This window comes from Symphalangus syndactylus, chromosome 22 (genome assembly GCF_028878055.3).
Source record: "Symphalangus syndactylus isolate Jambi chromosome 22, NHGRI_mSymSyn1-v2.1_pri, whole genome shotgun sequence".
Taxonomy (NCBI): domain Eukaryota; kingdom Metazoa; phylum Chordata; class Mammalia; order Primates; family Hylobatidae; genus Symphalangus; species Symphalangus syndactylus.
This window is the reverse complement of record NC_072444.2, coordinates 24442039-24459255: the sequence shown is the minus strand read 5'-3', so window position 1 is coordinate 24459255 and position 17217 is coordinate 24442039. Positions and strand designations below refer to the sequence as shown.

At 42.5% G+C, this 17217-nt stretch overlaps 1 protein-coding gene across 6 annotated transcripts in view; it reads left to right on the top strand.

Moving 5' to 3' along the window:
* The window catches only part of VPS13D (vacuolar protein sorting 13 homolog D), a 294776-nt gene that overhangs the window by 220283 nt on the left and 57276 nt on the right, over positions 1–17217 (top strand). For 4 of the 6 annotated variants that reach the window (XM_055261411.2, XM_055261410.2, XM_055261409.2 and 1 more), the window contains one exon: positions 16535–16667. In XM_055261411.2, the coding sequence (XP_055117386.1) occupies positions 16535–16667 (133 nt within the window). Of the gene's footprint in view, positions 1–2056; positions 2558–14059; positions 14121–16534; positions 16668–17217 lie in introns of those variants that run through there. The other 2 variants (XM_063631783.1, XM_063631785.1) reach the window with 2 other exon arrangements.

The following is a 17217-nucleotide window of genomic DNA, read 5'->3' as shown; positions in this document are numbered from 1 at the left end:
CAAATAGTGCTAAGTAAGTTTTTATTGATAGGAGGGAAGAAAGGGAAGAAGGAAGGAACAGACAGACCCTTGGAGTTAGGCATTACCTCAATTTATAGATGAAGACACTGAGGCTCTGAGAAGTTTCCCAAGATCACGCAGCCAATAAGTGAAACCACTTTGGGGTCACACATTTGCACCCTAATGTGTGACCCCAAAGCTTTTCTGATTTCTACTTTACTGTGCTGTTTTCCTATGGATGCCTCACCCTCATTTATGTCTGCAGTGAATATTGGCTCTATGAGTTTGTATGCACATTTGTAGTGATATGAACACATTAAAATGTTTTAAAGGGAATACTGCATCAGAATCTCTTAGCTCCCTAGATGCTGCCTGTTGGATACTCCACTAAGCTTTCTACGTGCAGCCCAAGAACAAGTGATGCCTGAGCTCCTCTGAGAGAGAGAGGTGCTGAGAAATCTTTAAGCAACCGTCACTGAATATGTTTGCCATATTTCCAGTTACATCCAGGCTTTTCAGTATTGAGGGACATCATTTCATGTTTTGATTCCTGGCATATTTACTATCAGTATATGCTTTGGGGGTTTTCAGTGAATGAAAAATAGGTGGTGGCAGCATTAAGTGTAGAACACTCTTAAAAGATATGGCTGTAGAGGGAAGAGCAGGGCTGGAGCAGCAGCTTGAATGGGAGGGAAAGCTAAAGGCAGGTGTTTTTAAGGTTGTGTAGATTAAGAGGTACAGGCTGCAAAGATTGAAGAGATGAGAAAAGAGATGATTGACAGAGCAGTAGTAATACGCAGGACAGGGTCTTACAAGAGCACAGAAGAAGAGTTTGAATTCTTGAAAGAGTCAGTCTATTTATGCAATTTAAAGTGAAGGGAGGAGGCCAGGCGCGGTGGCTCACACCTGTAATCCCAGCACTTTGAGGGGCTGAGGTGGGTGGATCACTTGAGGCCAGGAGTTGGAGCCCAGCCTGGCCAACATGGCAAAACCTCATCTCTACTAAAAATACAAAAGTTAGCTGGACGTGGTGGTGGACGCCTGTAATCCCAGCTACTCGGGAGGCTGAGGCATGAGAATCACTTGAGTGGGAGGCGGAGGTTGCAGTGAGCTGAGATTGTGCCACTGCACTCCAGCCTGGGCGACAGAGCGAGACTCTGCCTCAAAAAAATAAAAAATAATAATATTTAAAAATAAAATGAAGGGAGGAAAAGATTTTTATTTTCTTTTGAGATGGAGTTTCACTCTTGTCACCCAGGGTGGAGTGCAATGGTACGATCTCAGCTCGCTGCAACCTCCCCCTCCTGGGTTCAAGCGACTCTCCTGCCTCAGCCTCCCGAGTAGCTGGGACTACAGGTGTGCGCCACCATGCCTGGCTAATTTTTGTAATTTTAGTAGAGACGGGGTTTCACCATGTTGACCAGGCTGGTCTCAAACTCCTGACCTGAGGTGATCTGCCCATCTCAGCCTCCCAAAGTGCTGGGATTACAGGCATGAGCAACTGTGCCCAACCAAGATTTGTTTTTCTTAGTGGAGTAAATAGAATCTGTCATTTGTATGAAATGGGGATGGAGTTGAAAAGGAATACAAAGCAAATCTCTATTGCACTCGAACCATGTTTCAGGCACTGTCCGGGGCGGGGGGCAGGGTAAAAAGATGACCAGGGTGGCCTCCTGTCATTAGAGCATGGACGCCAGCTTTTCAGCATTGCATGCAGCACCCCGACCAGCCTTGTGAAGAAAAGAGGTATGAACACATGGTCACACAACAGTCGGATACCCACTCTCAGAAAGCCACACGCAGAGGCAGCACAGTCAGTAGGAGCACTGGTTTGTGTGCATGGACAGGCATTCCTGAGGACCAGGTCGAAGTTGAGAAGTCACAGATTTGAAGGGTCCCTGCTGATGGCAGGAACGATAAAAGTAGTAGCTGATGTTGGCACGACTCCGTAATGAGCTGTCCCCCCACCTTCCTGCTAGATATTCCATCTGGAGTCGCAAAGGTCTTTCTTCTTCAATACAAACCAATACCTTTCATCTGTTGTTTTCTGTTTCAGCGATAGCAGTCATCTGGAAGATATCGTTGGTCATCTGAAGTCTATGTGGAAGGAATTAACTGAAATTCATTACTTGATCAGAGAGTATTTTTTGGTCCCATCTTTATTTTGCTTCTTTTTCTTTTTTTCTTGCTTCCCAGGCAATGCATAGTCCTTATACCACTTTATCTCCATTTGCCTTCTCCTGTCTTTTTTGCTGTTATTGTCATGTATTTTAGTTCTACTTATATTGTGCTTAACCCTCACAAAACATGATTTTTTTAGCTTAAATAATTGATATCCATTTATATCTCTACACATATTTATCCTGTATATTGGTACTTTCCGAGTTTAATTTTAATAAGCTGTGTCCTTAAACTTTTTAGAGTCAGATCTCTAAAACAACACTGTCTGATAGAAATTCTCTTGTCAGATTAAAAAAGTAGAAACAAGTAAACTTATTTTTAATGTTTTGATTTAACTCATTATGTTTCAAATATTATTTCAATATGTAATCAATATGTAAAAATTGGTGATTTATATTTTTCCCACTGCCTTTGAATTTATTATATATTTTATACATTGTATAGCATATCTTAATCTGTAGTACTCATCACCTTCTAAGTGCTCTGTAGTGTGTCAACTTATTGGACAGTGTGGCTATAAACTAAGAGATGAAACTAAAGTTATGTGAAACAAACTTATATTGTGTGTTTCAACAGAAGAGTTTCAAGTCTCTGTGGCTAACTTGTTTGAATATACAAGTTATTATAATTCTCCATTACTATTTAGTCAGCTTCTCAAAACTTTTGCTGAGTGATTGTTTCCAAGATTTCCCTTACTTTTTTTTTTTTCCTTTTCTCTGTAGACAGGGTCTCGCTTTGTCACCCAGGCTGGAGTGCAGTGGCATCATCACAGCTCACTGCAGCCTCTACCTCTCCTGGGCTTAAGCCATCCTCCCACCTCAGCCTCCTGAGTAACTGAGACTACAGGTGCATGCCACCATGCCCAGCTAATTTTTATAGAGACGGAGTCTTGCCATATTGTCCAGATCGGTCTTGAACTCTTGGGTTCAAGTCATCCTCCCACCTCGGCCTCCCAAAGTGCTGGGATTACAGACATGAGCCACCATGCCCAGCGTAAGGTTTATTTCTTAAGTTGAATTCTGCCTTTGGTAGCATGCTTAGAAAACAAGTTCCATTACATTTTTTAAATTGTAGAAGAGTTGATCATTAGAGTATTGTATAGTGTATGTTCAGTTTAAAGAACGATGAAATGAAAACAAGGACCTAGCACTTAGCTTAGACAGTAGAATATACCAGTGCTTTTGAAGCCTTCCTGATCACATCTTCTTCCTTCACTTTATACCCTGAATATTGTTTTAATCAAATCTTTCTCTTCTGTTTACAGTTTTACCAAACATATATTTTTAATTCTGCCTGTTTTTAACTCACATATAAGTCATATTGAATATATTCTTTTGTGACCTTTTGTCACTCACTGTGACATTTTTGAGATTCTTGCATGTTGATATATGTAGCTGTAGTTCATTCATTGTCACTGCTGTATAGTATTCCATTGTAGGAATATGCCACAGTTTATTTATTTTACTATTAGACATTTGGACTGTTCCATTGTTTTTGCTGGCATGAACTGATGTTGTTACAAACATCCTTGTTCATGTTTCCTGGAACACATATAAAAGTCTCTCCATTATGGGAGTTACTTGATTAGAGAGTATTTTTTGGTCCCATCTTTATTTTGCTTCTGTTTCTTTTTTTCCTGCCTCCCAGGCAATGCATAGTCCTTATACCACTTGACCTCCATTTGCCTTTTCCTGTCTTTTTTGCTATTATTGTCATGTATTTTAGTTCTACTTACATTATGCTTAACCCTCACAAAACATGATTTTTTTTTGGTTTAAATAATTGATATCCATTTAGATCTCTACACATATTTATCCTGTCCGCATCTTTTATTCTTTTCTTTGCCTATCCATGCCTCCATCTGGACCCTTTTCCTTCTGCTAAAGAACTTCCTTTTGTGGCTCTTATAGCAATGAATTATCTCAGATTTGTTTTTCTTTTTTTTTTTTTTTCTTGAGACGGTCTCGCGCTGTTGCCCAGGCTGGAGTACAATGGCACAATCTCGGCTCACTGCAACCTCCACCTCCTGGATTCAAACGATTCTCCCACCTCAGCCCACTGTGTAGCTGGGATTACAGGCACCCGCCATCATGCCCAGCTAACTTGTATATTTTTTTAGAGACGAGATTTCACCATGTTGGCCAGGCTGGTCTTGAACTCCTGACCTCAGGTGATCCGCCCGCCCATCCCAAAGTGCTGGGATTACAGCTGTGAGCCACTGTGCCCAGCTTCAGGAAACATCTTTCTTTCCCCTATATTTTTGAAAGATGTTTTTACTATGTTTATTCTTTCAGTCTTTTATGATATCATCCCATTGTTGTTCCGTCCATTTCTCTTGAAACAGCTTTCAGTATTATTGTTCGTCCTTCAAAGGTAATGTGTCCTTTTTTTTTCTTTGACAACTTTAAGATTTACTCTTTGTTTTTTAGTTTCTATTAATAATATGCCTCGATATGATTCTCAGGCTTGGGATTTGTAGAACTTCTTGAATTTGTAGTGAAGTCTTTGGACAATTTTGGGAAACTTGGCCAGCGTCACTTTAAATATTGTTTCTGCCCCCTTTTGCTTTCTTTCTTTTCCTTCTGTGACTCCAGTTATGCAGAATTTGGACCTTTTTTACCATGCTACTTACCCCTCTCACGCACTTTTCTGTATTTTCACCCCCTTGGTTTTTCTTCATGTTTCATCTGGATATTTTTTACTGACTCATTTTCTAGTTTGCTAATCCTGTCGACTCTGCTGTTTCACCATTTACTAAAATCTTAATGTTAGTTTTCTGGTAAAACTCTCCATCTTATTTTTCTTCTGAAGATAGTAATCATACTATACCAGTGATTAATCTTGTCTTTTTTTTCTTAGTTTTCAGTCATTTAGTCCTGTTTTCTTACATATCTGGAAATTTTAATTGAATGCCTGACATTGTATAAGAAAGATTTTAGAGGTTCTGGCCAATATTATTTTTCTCCAGAGAGGAGTTAAACTTCTTCTTTCCCTTCTACCTCAGATACCCAGTTTTTAAATTATCCCCCATGCATACCTCCCCTGCATTTTTAACCTTTTATTTGCGGCAAGGGGTAAATATTAGCAGGAGTTTCCCAGAGGGACTTGTATTTTTGAAAGGATCAAAGCCTGATGCTTAAAGGGAAGAGTCTAGAGGAAGGATTCTTTTTCTTGGGATGGACGATAGAAAGAGGAGGTCAGAGACAGTGTGTGTGAGGTAGAAAGTAATCAGCTTCAACCCCTGGAATCACAACAAAGGACTTAAAGGAAACTGAGTCCTGAAGAATCCGTTCTGCTTAAGCAGGAAAGTCGGTGAATCTTTTTCATAAACAAGGGTTAATTAGTTCTCTTCTAAGTAAAAAGTACATTGATCCAGATCTCTCATTTTCCTATCTTTCTAGTCATTGAAGGTTTTCTTTTAAAATCAACAAAAGGCATCAGGATAGGCCATGTAGCCACCTTTGGAAAGGGCAGATGTTGAGTTAAGTGGATTCTGTTCTCTTCCATAGTCCAGGACTTTTCAGACCTGAAATCAGTTAACCTGGAGATGACTAATTCAGGCTCAAGACACCAGATCTGCTGGAAGTAGATGGGTGTGAATTTTTAATGTCCTTTCCCAGGTCACCGTTTGTGGATTGAGAGATAGCAAAGGTTGGAATGCTGACTGAAAGGCCACTGAGGAATCCAAGGAACATCCTAGGCAAATCCTAGGCAAAGACCAGAAGTTTCTGAGGAACTGTTGGGAAGTAGCTAAGCTGCAAGTTTATTTCTATTTTAGCCCATCTGAAAGAGGGGAACATTTGAGTTCATTTTCAAAAGAACCTTCTTTTGACCTTTCATTTGAGCCTGGGATCAAGCCAGTTTTCTAAAGAAATGAGACAGGACTTAATTTAAGTACCTTAGATTTGAACTACCTCCCATTCCCATTCTACCTCCTCCGCAAAAGACAGGTTCAACTTCTTTGTTCTCCCAGATGCTAAAGACCAGTTCCCAATTGGTGGTCTTACCCAGATACATGACACCTGTGTATAAATAACTTCCCTGGGTATTGCTAGAAGTGAAGTATCTGCTTTGCATATGCAGCTTTCCCAAAATGCAGGTCTATCCTACCCACCACCATAAAAAGTTAGTTGTTAGAAACAATAGCTTAGTTTCCACTGTGAATGGTGTATTACTCTTAGATGGGTCAGGGGTATTTTGAATAGCAGAAGACTGGCAAAGATCAGCTGGACATGGTGGCTCACACCTGTAATCCCAGCACTTTGGGAGGCCAAGGCGGGTGGATCACAAGGTCAGGAGTTTGAGACCAGCCTGGCCAGCATGGTGTGAAACCCCGTCTGTACTGAAAATACAAAAATTAGCCAGGCACGGTGTCGTGTGCCTGTAATCCCAGTCACTCAGGAGGCTGAGGCAGGAGAATTGCTTGACCCCCAGAAGGCGGAGGTTGCAGTGAGCCAAGATCATGCCACTGCACTCCAGCCTGGGTGACAGATCAAGACTCCCTCTCAAAAAAGAAAAAAAAGAATGAACAATGGCAAAGATCAAGAGGAATGAAGATTGAACCAGATGAACTTTCAAAATCCTTTTTTTACCCTAGGAGCATGGTTGGTTTTGCCTGCTTTCCCTCCATACTCCTCTTCTCTCCATATCCCCCTATATTTGTATCTCCATATATGTCCATTACTGGTACATGAAACAGGCCTTTCCAGAGCAGTAGCTTCTTTTGGAGTTAGTTTGCTTGACCAGACCAGCTCTAACTAAGCAAATGTTTTAGCTTTGGTGCTCTACCTCCTTCAGGAAATCATTGTCCTGTGAGACACTGGGGTGGAAGAGGAGACCTCTCCTCCATAGGCAGCACCTCTTGAAATCACTGGTCCTAATCTCCTGGCCTCCATCTTTCTTCCTAGTATAAATGGTACATACTAGTAATGTAAGCTGGTGTGGTATGATGTGATCCATGTAACGGACATGTACCAAGCCTCCTATTTCTTCAGGGCCTGTTTCAGATTGTCAGAGTAGTAGCTTCGGGAAAAGAAGTAGATTCTAGGCCAAGTGGCCTCTGGAAAGGTCTGGGTGATGGAAGTGGGCCAGGTGTCTGAGTTAGGGATATGGATCAAGAAAGAACACTGGAGCCTGACTCCTCTTTCTTGTCCAGATATTTGCATGTAATTTTTCAGAAATTTTTTAATATACTTTTGTCACCTGCCTTCCTTTGTCAGTTCTGCTACTTGGGAGAGAAAAGAGATACGCCTGATGATTCTGTATAATTTTCACTGGCATTTAGGAAGGAATTTTTCTATGAAGACAATAGCAAAAGTCATGGTTGGGTTACCTCTCTAAGTTACCCAGTATCACACATAGATACTTAGCAGACTTTTGCTGGAAATGCTCATGGTCTTTCCAGCTTTATCTGTAAAATGAGCATAATAATACTACCTCACAGGATTGTTGTGAGGATTAAGCTAGTTAAATATTTCATTGATGAGAGGCCCCAAAGACAGTGGCTGGCACGTGACGAACATTGTTGGCTGATGCTTATGATTCCAGAAGTTCCACTGTGGTCTTCAGTACTTGGAAGTTTGCCCTTACCTACTCTGCTACACACTCATCTAAAACTTAATTTATTTAAAGAAATAGTTGGAAACGGATTTCTTTCTAAAAACCTCAAAAAACTTATTCCAAACCCTTGAAACCTATTTACTTTTGCCACAAGAAGCTCAGCTTATACTGGTGCCCAGCATCTGTGATTATTCTCTCTGACGTCACCAACCTCCTTTCTTCTAAGCCTTTGGCATTAAAGTGAATATATTTATTCATTTGAAATAAATACAAAGTACTTTGTAAGAATGGAGTTCTTGTGACTAGGAAGGAGATCATCTTGAGCTTCTTTTCTGTTGAGGAATGTTCGGTTTCTTCTAGAGTTCTGTATTTTGCGATTTTAATTGACATATTTATGCTTTCCTTTGTTCCAGAATGGGCGTGAGGTGATCTCCGTAGTTTAGGATGAGACATGCAAGATTCAGTGGGGGAGAAAGAGGAGGGAGCCGGAGAGCACTCATTGGAAGAAAGGATAGAATTTCCAGTAATAACCCTTTGATTTGTGTTTTTTTCCAAGTGCTTTCGTAACCAAGGTCTCCGTGGGTAACTCCATGGGTGGTGTTCTCCCTGTTTTGTAGATGAGGACACTGATCCTAAAGAGAGTGTGTCTTTTGCTCATGTTCACCCAGCTGATACTAATGACAGACTTGGCATCAGGACTCTGCTTTTGAAAGCCTGTGTGCTTTCTTGGAGTTGAAATAAGTTATCTGCCAAATCAGGCTTTGTAGTGTGACCACCATAGAGGGAATTTTTTTCCTGCATTATAATCTATCTCCTGGTTCAGTACTGAGGCACAAGCTATTTATGCATATTGAAAAACCTTGTTAGGACGGCAAAACTGGAGCTCTCATGGGGTGGGAAGGCATATTCCCCATGGCCAGTACTAACTGTAGGGAAACCTATCTTCAGGCTTCCCTCTGCACGCTTTATGGGGTTTTCAGCAACGGACAAGTAGGGGCCTCGCATTTTCAACATGAGCATGCACCCCTTCTGCCAAAAAGTCTTACACTGGGTCCTAGCTGATGAAGAGCTGAAAGGCAGGACACAATTCCGTCCACAGCTGGGCTTCAGGATTCATCCTTCCTTCATAATTCTTTATACTCAATGTAGAAAAACTATAGAGAAAATAGGATTTGACTAAGCCCTGACTTCTCTGTTGAAGATCCGTTGTCTTGATTCTACCTGTGTACATCCTGCTTATTTCTGTGCTTTTCACTTTATAGCATACTCCACCAATCCTTTTTAAGGAAAAAGCAAAATCCTATTATGGGAATGCTTCAAACCACTCTGAGCTTCCAGATTAATCTGAAACAGCATCTGAGTTCACAACTGGGTCAGAGTTGCAGAATAGCAAGAGAAACTTGCCAGTTCAGCAGGCGTGTGTCTTGGGTTAGTTAAGACAGCAGGACAGTCCTGAGGCCTGACTTCCTTGCATGTGTTTCAACCTTGTGTGCTGAGATAATTCTGGGTGGCTTTAGATAACTTTGTTTCTTAACTGAAAAAGGAGTGTCTGTTGCCTGATAAGTGTTTATCCGTGAAATAGCAACATGGTGTGCATCTTAGGGTAGGAGGGCTTTTAGATCTCCAGAGACCAGGAAAAAAAAAAAAAGCAAGGTCATTGGCTTAGGCATATTACTGGAATTAGGATGTCAGTCCCAACTTTAAAATGCCTCTATTGTTTTTATTCAGGGTCCGCTTTCTGGATTCCTCCCCTTCTTTTCTCTTTGCCTTAAGGGCTATACATAATCCATAACCAAGTAGAACTGAAAACAGACAAACGCACTCCTCTTCTAGTGGGTAGAAATCTGGAATCCAGAAATGCTTCCTTCTTGCCAAACCTCAACTTGTTCCGTGCCTTTTTTTTTTTTTTTTTAATCCTCTTCCCAGTCTCACCACCCCTTCGTGATTTGGCTGAGTGAGGACTAGCCGTTTGGTTTGCCTTTTATCAACAATAGATATTCACTGCTTTTCAGGTCACATTTTCCTTTAACTCTTCTCTGTTTATGAGTATCACGAAAGGGTTCTTCAACATCAAGGCAAAACTCACACTCAGAATACTTTTTAACTGTGGATATTTTGACAGTGTCAAACAGAAGTCAGTGGTGAAGACTTTCGTTCTGAAGTGACTTAGGTCTTACATGACTCGAAGGTGGTTTTCCTAGTAGTATACCAGCAGAGTTGAAAATGACTCTGAAGTTGAAAGTCCCATACTACTTCTAAGAAACTTGTAAAAAGTGTTGGCCAAATGCTACACCAAACATTTTGCATTAATTATCCTCTTAACTCTTCAAAACAGTCCTTTGCAGGCCAGGCTCGGTGGCTCATGCCTGTAATCCTAGCACCTTGTGGGGCCGAGGCAGGCAGATCACCTGAAGCCAGGAGTTCAAGACCAGCCTGGCCAACACGGTGAGACCCTGTCTCTACTAAAAATACAAAAATTAGCCAGGCGTGGTTGCACACAACTGTAATCCCTGCTACGGGAGGCTGAGGCAGGAGAACCGCTTGAACCCAGGAGGTGGAGGTTGCAGTGAGCTGTGATTGCACCATTGCACTCCAGCCTGGGTGACAGACCGAGACTCAGCCAGCAAAAAAATAGAAAGTATGTGATTTTAGCAGATGGATAAACTGAGGTTCAGAGAAATTAAGCCTCTTCCACCAGCATGCGTGTTTGGTAACTTGTCAGGGTAAGATTTGATTCCTTTGCTCCTGCTTGTTTGACTACATCATGGCAGCTCCCACAAAGTTCATGGCAGGCTTACTTAGAGGCACAATAGATAGTTGGGTTTTCCAAATTTATGGGTTCAAACATAGCTTATTGCAGACAATGCTGGTTAGAATTAGAGCTGTGCTGGTAGCTGAGGTTTGCAGCTGTACAACCTTGTATAGTCTCTGACTTGTGGTGGTTTAACTTAAGATTTTTTGACTTGACGATGACGCAAAAGCTATATGCATTCAGTAGAAACTGTACTTCAGATTTTGAGTTTTGATCTTCCTGGGCTGGTGACATGTGATCCGATTCTGTCGCAGTGGTGGGCAGCAGCAGCCACAGCTCCTAGTTAGCCACGTGATCATGAAGAGGGAACAAATACTCTACAGTGGGTCCTGCGGCCAGATGACTTCGCCCAGCTGTCAGCTAATATAAGTGTTCTGGGCATGTTTAGATATGTTAGGTGTATGAAATTCATTTTTGCAGCCTTTTCAACTTAAAAATGGGCTTACCCAGATGTAATCCCATCATAAGTCAAGGAGCATCTGTACTTGGAAGAATATAAAACTTCTCCATCACGCTATGGAGTCCTGCCACTTCTCTTTCTTTTCCTGTTTCATTTGGTTATCATCTTCCCTGGTGACAAGGAAGATACTGCCACCAGCAATTACTCAGTGAGGCAAAGATATTAAAGAGGAAATTTCTATTAGGTAAATAACTGTGAAAGAAGAACCCAAGAGAAGGGAGAGAAATTCAAGCCCCAGCTCCTGTTACACTGGCCAAATGCCTTTGGCACCCCATGCTTGCTGAAGATCATAAAAGGGTCAGGTAAACTGATCAGACAGAATAGAGGAACACAGTGTGAATTTTTTCCCTTGCCCCATTCCAGTGTCTACTTGAATTTAGGTTTTATAAAATCAGCCCTTCAGAGCCAGGCCCAAAACCCAAGCTAATTTGCAGTGTCTCCATTTGTGTAGACAATGAGATTATTTTGGGAAGGGGGTGTTGACAGAGTGTGTGTTAGCTATTCAGTAGAACTGGCATCTTGAAGTACTTCTGAGATTTTTACCCTCTTGCTGAAAATATTGCTTTATAGAAGTTAATGACTTTGGACTGTGGCCAGAATTCACAAGTATGGCGTGTGTTGAAGTGAAAGGAAGGGGAAAATCATTGTCTTTGTGAGTGTAACAGCAGATTTTCTGAAGGACATTTTGTTCCTTGGAACCTTTCATTTTAGCTAGAACAACATGCGCTTGAAGCCTTAAGTATTTTGTGGACTTGAGATTGCTGCAAAATGAGTTAGGCAGACTTAAGTCTCTGCAAATGCTCCTTCTGGTATTAAGGTATTATAACCAAAGAGTTACAAATTGTCTGCAGATTACCTTCCAGTTGCTAGTCGCTTTCCCAGTTTAAAAGCCTAGCACACCCTGGTGCTGTTATGCCCGCTACAGATAGCTTCCGCTTTGCTAGGGGGGATATGCCATGCCAGATGCTTTACGTGCACACTATCCCTGAATCCTCAAGACAATCCTGCAGAATCCGATTATTCCCATTTTGCATATGAAGAAGTCAAAATTTAGGTAACATAATACTGTTCTTATTGAATGTCTCATATGTATCAGGCTGTGTGCTATGTGCCTTACATGTATTACCTAATCCTTACAGCATCTTTGTAGGGAATATTTGTATCCCCATTTTGAAAAGGAGGAAAACAGAGGCCCGCAAAGATTATTTGTCTGTGATCTCATAGCTGTTGGGTGTCATAGTCAAAATTCAAACTCAGGTGTGATTATCTTTCTATTATGCCACATCCATACTTCCCTACTGAGGTCTTGAAGGCAAGAGACAGAAACCACTTCTGATTTCTGATTCTCTGTCTCTAGCCTGCCATACAAGTAGGGCTTCTGCACATGTTGGATTGCTTGGTTGACTGGATGTGTAGTGGATTTGTACTTGCTCACATCGGGACTCATTTCTCCTTCGTCTGAATAATCTGGACCTCTACCTCCAGGCTTTACTTGTCACAAGACAGTGGGAGGATGGGATCATGAATGATGGCCTGGGCCAGTCACTCCTACATGATGGTGTAGCTCTTTTGGGTATCTCTGCCCTGTTTTGATGACCATCTTCAAAGTCAAGGACCTGGGTAAAATAGTGCTTCCAAGCTTCAGAGAAGAGCAAGGCCAGAGGGCACCCATGATGAGCACCACTGGAATTCCCTGCCTCCACAGCCCACGTGTTTTCTGCTGTCTTTGAGGGAGAAATAACAGCTGGGCAGGACTTACCTTCCCACTGAGGTGGGGAATGGGGTAGAATTAAGGATGCCTAAGTAAATGCCTCCATAGTAAAAGGAGGCCACATGCTTTATGGTAGTCTGGATTCAATACTCAGAGTGCAGTGAACTGGCCCAGGGCCCTACCTTTACCACTGTATCCATCATCTGGCTGGCTTTGGTTTAGTTTCTGTAAAACATCTTTCACAGTAAAATCTGATTAACTACTCATCAATACAGGTTTGGTTGGATCATAGATTTCAACATCCACTCAAGTTTTCTAGGTTCTCAAAGCTGTATTTCTAGGGGTGAAGACTTTTGTAATGGTTGACTGTTAACAAGTGCCAAAGGACAAGTCCAGTTGGCTTGCACAAGCAATTATTTATGGATAGAGAAACAGGTATTCAGAATTCCTGCAGTAAGTTGAGATAGGTGTAGGTACCTTTCCATGGCAAAGGTCTTCATCTTATGGAAGAATCCAGCATTAGAGGGAAGAGCGATGTCTTAGGTCATCTTATCCCATCCTCCTTGGTTCAATACATTGTCTTTGTACAGAGAACACCCAGGACCCAGTTGGTGCTGGGGAGCTGAGGCTGCCACAGCAGACTTAGTTGGAAATTAAGCTTTTGGCATAGGCTCACTCATCAACTTTGGATATTAATTGATGGCAGTAGAAGAAGAGGGAGTGATATTGGGTATTCTGCCTAGATTATTCTCCCATATTCTCTTGGTGGGCGGGGGGGAAGTATTACGGGATTTTTAACTTCCTCCTAGTTAGCTGCCAGCAATAGGTAAAAAGCACTTTACCCAATCTGTCTTCCAAGAAAGAGAATGTAAGCTCTTACAAAGAATGTAAGAGCTTGAGAGAAACAGGAAAGACCTGAATAAGACCCTGAATTGGCTGCGGTGCTCCTGGGTCTCTTCAGGTGGAGTTGTGTCCCCTGGAGACACACAGGACATGGGCACAGGTCACATAACTGTGGTTCTCACAGCGTCTGGGGCACCAGAGAGACACGTTTTTGTCCAGAACCTGAAGAACACTGGCAGCCTACTTAATTCTAAACATAGCAGGGACTCTTATTGATTCTTTCCAAAACAAAGGTCACATTTCCTTTCTGTGTAGTTTGTGTCCTGGGTTCCTGCTGACTGTTTCGTGTATACGATTGTTACCTTCTCAAAGAGACTATCAGATCTTGAGGGCAGGGTTCAAGGCTGCTGTTTGTTTGTGTCTTCAGCAGTACCTAAATCTGTCCTGGGCTCAGAGGAAGTACTTAGTAAAGACATTCTACCTTGGGTTGTAGGTCACACAGTGCCAGAGCTGGAAAGGATTTTGGAAATCGTGGAGTCCAACACTCTAATTTTGTAAGTGGTACCACTCCAAAAACTTACTTGGGAGGCTGGTGTTTATCTGCTGGAAAGAGAGGATTTTATTATGTTAAACTGTAGTGCAAATGACCATAATTCCAAACCTTCGACAGGCTTCCCTCAAACACTGCAGCATGTTCCTCCTTGGACTAGTAGCAGAGTAATAAGAATAGTAAGAATGCGGGCCGGGCGCGGTGGCTCACACTTGTAATCCCAGCACTTTGGGAGGCCGAGGCGGGTGGATCACGAGGTCAGGAGATCGAGACCACGGTGAAACCCCGTCTCTACTAAAAATACAAAAAAATTAGCTGGGCGTGGTGGCGGGCGCCTGTAGTCCCAGCTACTCGGAGAGGCTGAGGCAGGAGAATGGCGTGAACCCGGGAGGCGGAGCTTGCAGTGAGCCGAGATTGCGCCACTGCACTCCAGCCTGGGCGACAGAGCGAGACTCTGTCTCAAAAAAAAAAAAAAAAAAAAAAAAGAATAGTAAGAATGCTAACTAGATACCAGGCCCCCGAGCCATTGTCATGAATGCTCCCAGCCACATGACAAAGTAGGTACTCTCACTATTCTTCAGATGCAGAGGAGGCTCAGAGATAGGTGACCTTGCTCAGGGTCATGTAGTTACCAGAATGGTCGAGGGAGGACCGAAGCCGGATTTGGTCAGATGCCCCAGCTTGTGGCCCTTCTCCTATACTGTGGTAACTCTCAGATGGGGTCTCTGACTGAAGCCACTCCTTAGTGATTCACGGTGCTAGCTTTGCAGCATCGTGTGGTGTTTCCAGTTGTCCTAAAGGAAGTTATTAATTCTCATTAACTTTAATTCTCTCATTAGACAGGCAGTGATATAGAAGGCAAGGCAGAAAGCAAACATAATGATAGGGGTTACGTCTCCAGAAAGGTCAGGAATCACTGCCCTAGGTTGTAAAATATTTGTACTGAGTAAAAGGCATGAGTCTGCCCATAGCTTCTTCCAGGAACTGTTGCTTTACGTGGAATTACTGCTGTGTTCACTAGTCCCTCTTCTGTGCCCAGAACTCACGTGTCACTTGTGTCAAGAATCCTCATGACTGAGGTTTCCAGGGCAGATCTGATCTGTGTAACACGCACCCTAACCCCCTTGCCAAAGGAGAATGAAATAGGCCCCTAGATGGCCACCCAGTTCCTGGGCCTTCCAGGCAGGCAGCTTGCCTTGAGGCTTTCCCCTGAGCCTTGTATCTAAGGAACATTCCTGTGAGTTTTCTAAGAGGTTAGTCCTGGGTCATTGGCACTTAAACCACTTGTTTTGGTAGATCCTTCCTGAGAAGGTTAATTATATATTTGATATCCTTCTCTTTTTATGCCTGAATGATGAGGATAAGTACTCTGTGGTTTATTAACTGTCACTTTAAACCTTTTCAGATTGTCTTGTGACAAAACAGAGTTTTATGTCCTTTTTATCCCAGCTTTGATGGATGAGACAGCTTTTCTGGTTAAAGTATGCCAGGATAAATAAAATCTCTGAATTGTGGAAAGGGTGGGTTTGCATTTGAAATCATGAGTTCAAGTCTGCCACCTCCTATGAAAGGTAACCTAACCTGTTAATCTTTCCATTGATTTCGTTTTTGGCTTTTGACAAATGGAGCTTGGCACCTCATAGGTACTCAGTAATTATTGAATAAATGAAAGAGAGCATTACTGGAGGGAGTTTGATGTCTCCAAATATTTGATACCAAACCCTAAAGCAACAATCTGACACATTTCCTGTTTTGAATTCCACTGATTCTTAGGGCAAAGAGCCTATGTTCTTACCATGATACAGTCCTGAAGCTCACTTCTCCTCCCTCAAGACTATTTTGTTATACCTCTGATTTTTTCAGTAAATTTGGAGTAGTATTCTGGAAAGTGAATGTCATTAAATATTTTTAGTAGTTCCTTTGCAAAGCCTAGTGTCCTCCATTGTATGCATCCCCCAATTTGTATGTGTCCAGTCCTTTTGAGAACCACTCACCTGGGGCAGGCAGTATAGGTAACTGCATTTAAAATATTTAAATTTATTTATATTTAAATTATTGGCCAGGCACAGTGGCTCACGCCTATAATCCCAGAACTTTGGGAGGCCTAGGTGGGCAGATCACTTGAGGTCAGGAGTTCAAGACTAGCCTGACCAACATGATGAAACCCCATCTCTACTAAAAATACAAAAATTAGCCAGGTGTGGTGGTACACACCTGTAATCTCAGCTACTCGGGAGCCTGAGGCAGGAGAATCACTTGAGCCTGGGAGGCGGAGGTTGCAATGAGATGAGATCACACCACTGCAGACCAGCATGGGCTTATCTAAATGTATTTAATTTAAATTTATTTAAAGTAATTCAAATAGTAAAAATAGTGCTAAGACTTTAAAACTCTTTTCCTGTTTTTAACTCCTTCTAGTTTGCTGGAACATTATCAGATGGCTTAGGGAAGACGATGGACAATCGGCATCAGTCAGAGCGGGAGTACATCAGGTACCACGCAGCCACAAGTGGTGAACACCTTGTAGCCGGCATCCATGGCCTGGCTCATGGTAAGTCATGGGTGACATCAGGCTCTGCTGCTGCTGGTCCTCAGAGGCGCCTTTGTATCAATCTGATTGCAGCTATAAAAAAAGAAAGCTGGGCTGGGCGCAGTGGCTCATGCTTGTAATCCCAGCATTTTGGGAGGCCTAGGAGAGCGGATCATGAGGTCAGGAGTTTGAGACCAGCCTGGCCAACATGGTGAAACCCCGCCTCTACTAAAAATACAAAAATTAGGCCAGGCACAGTGGCTCACTCCTATAATCCCAGCACTTTGGGAGGTTGAGGCGGGTGGATCATTTGAGGTTAGGAGTTTGATACCAGCCTGGCCAACATGGTGGAACCCCGTCTCTACCAAAAATACAAAAATTAGCTGGGCGTGGTGGTACACGCCTGTAATCCCAGCTACTTGGGAGGCTGAGGCAGGAGAATTGCTTGAACCCTGGAGGCAGAGGTTGCAATGAGCTGAGATTGTGCCACTGCACTCCAGCCTGGCAACAGAGCAAGACTCCATTTCAAAAAAAAAAAAGCTGACAACAGAGGAAATCCTGTGTTGGTGTA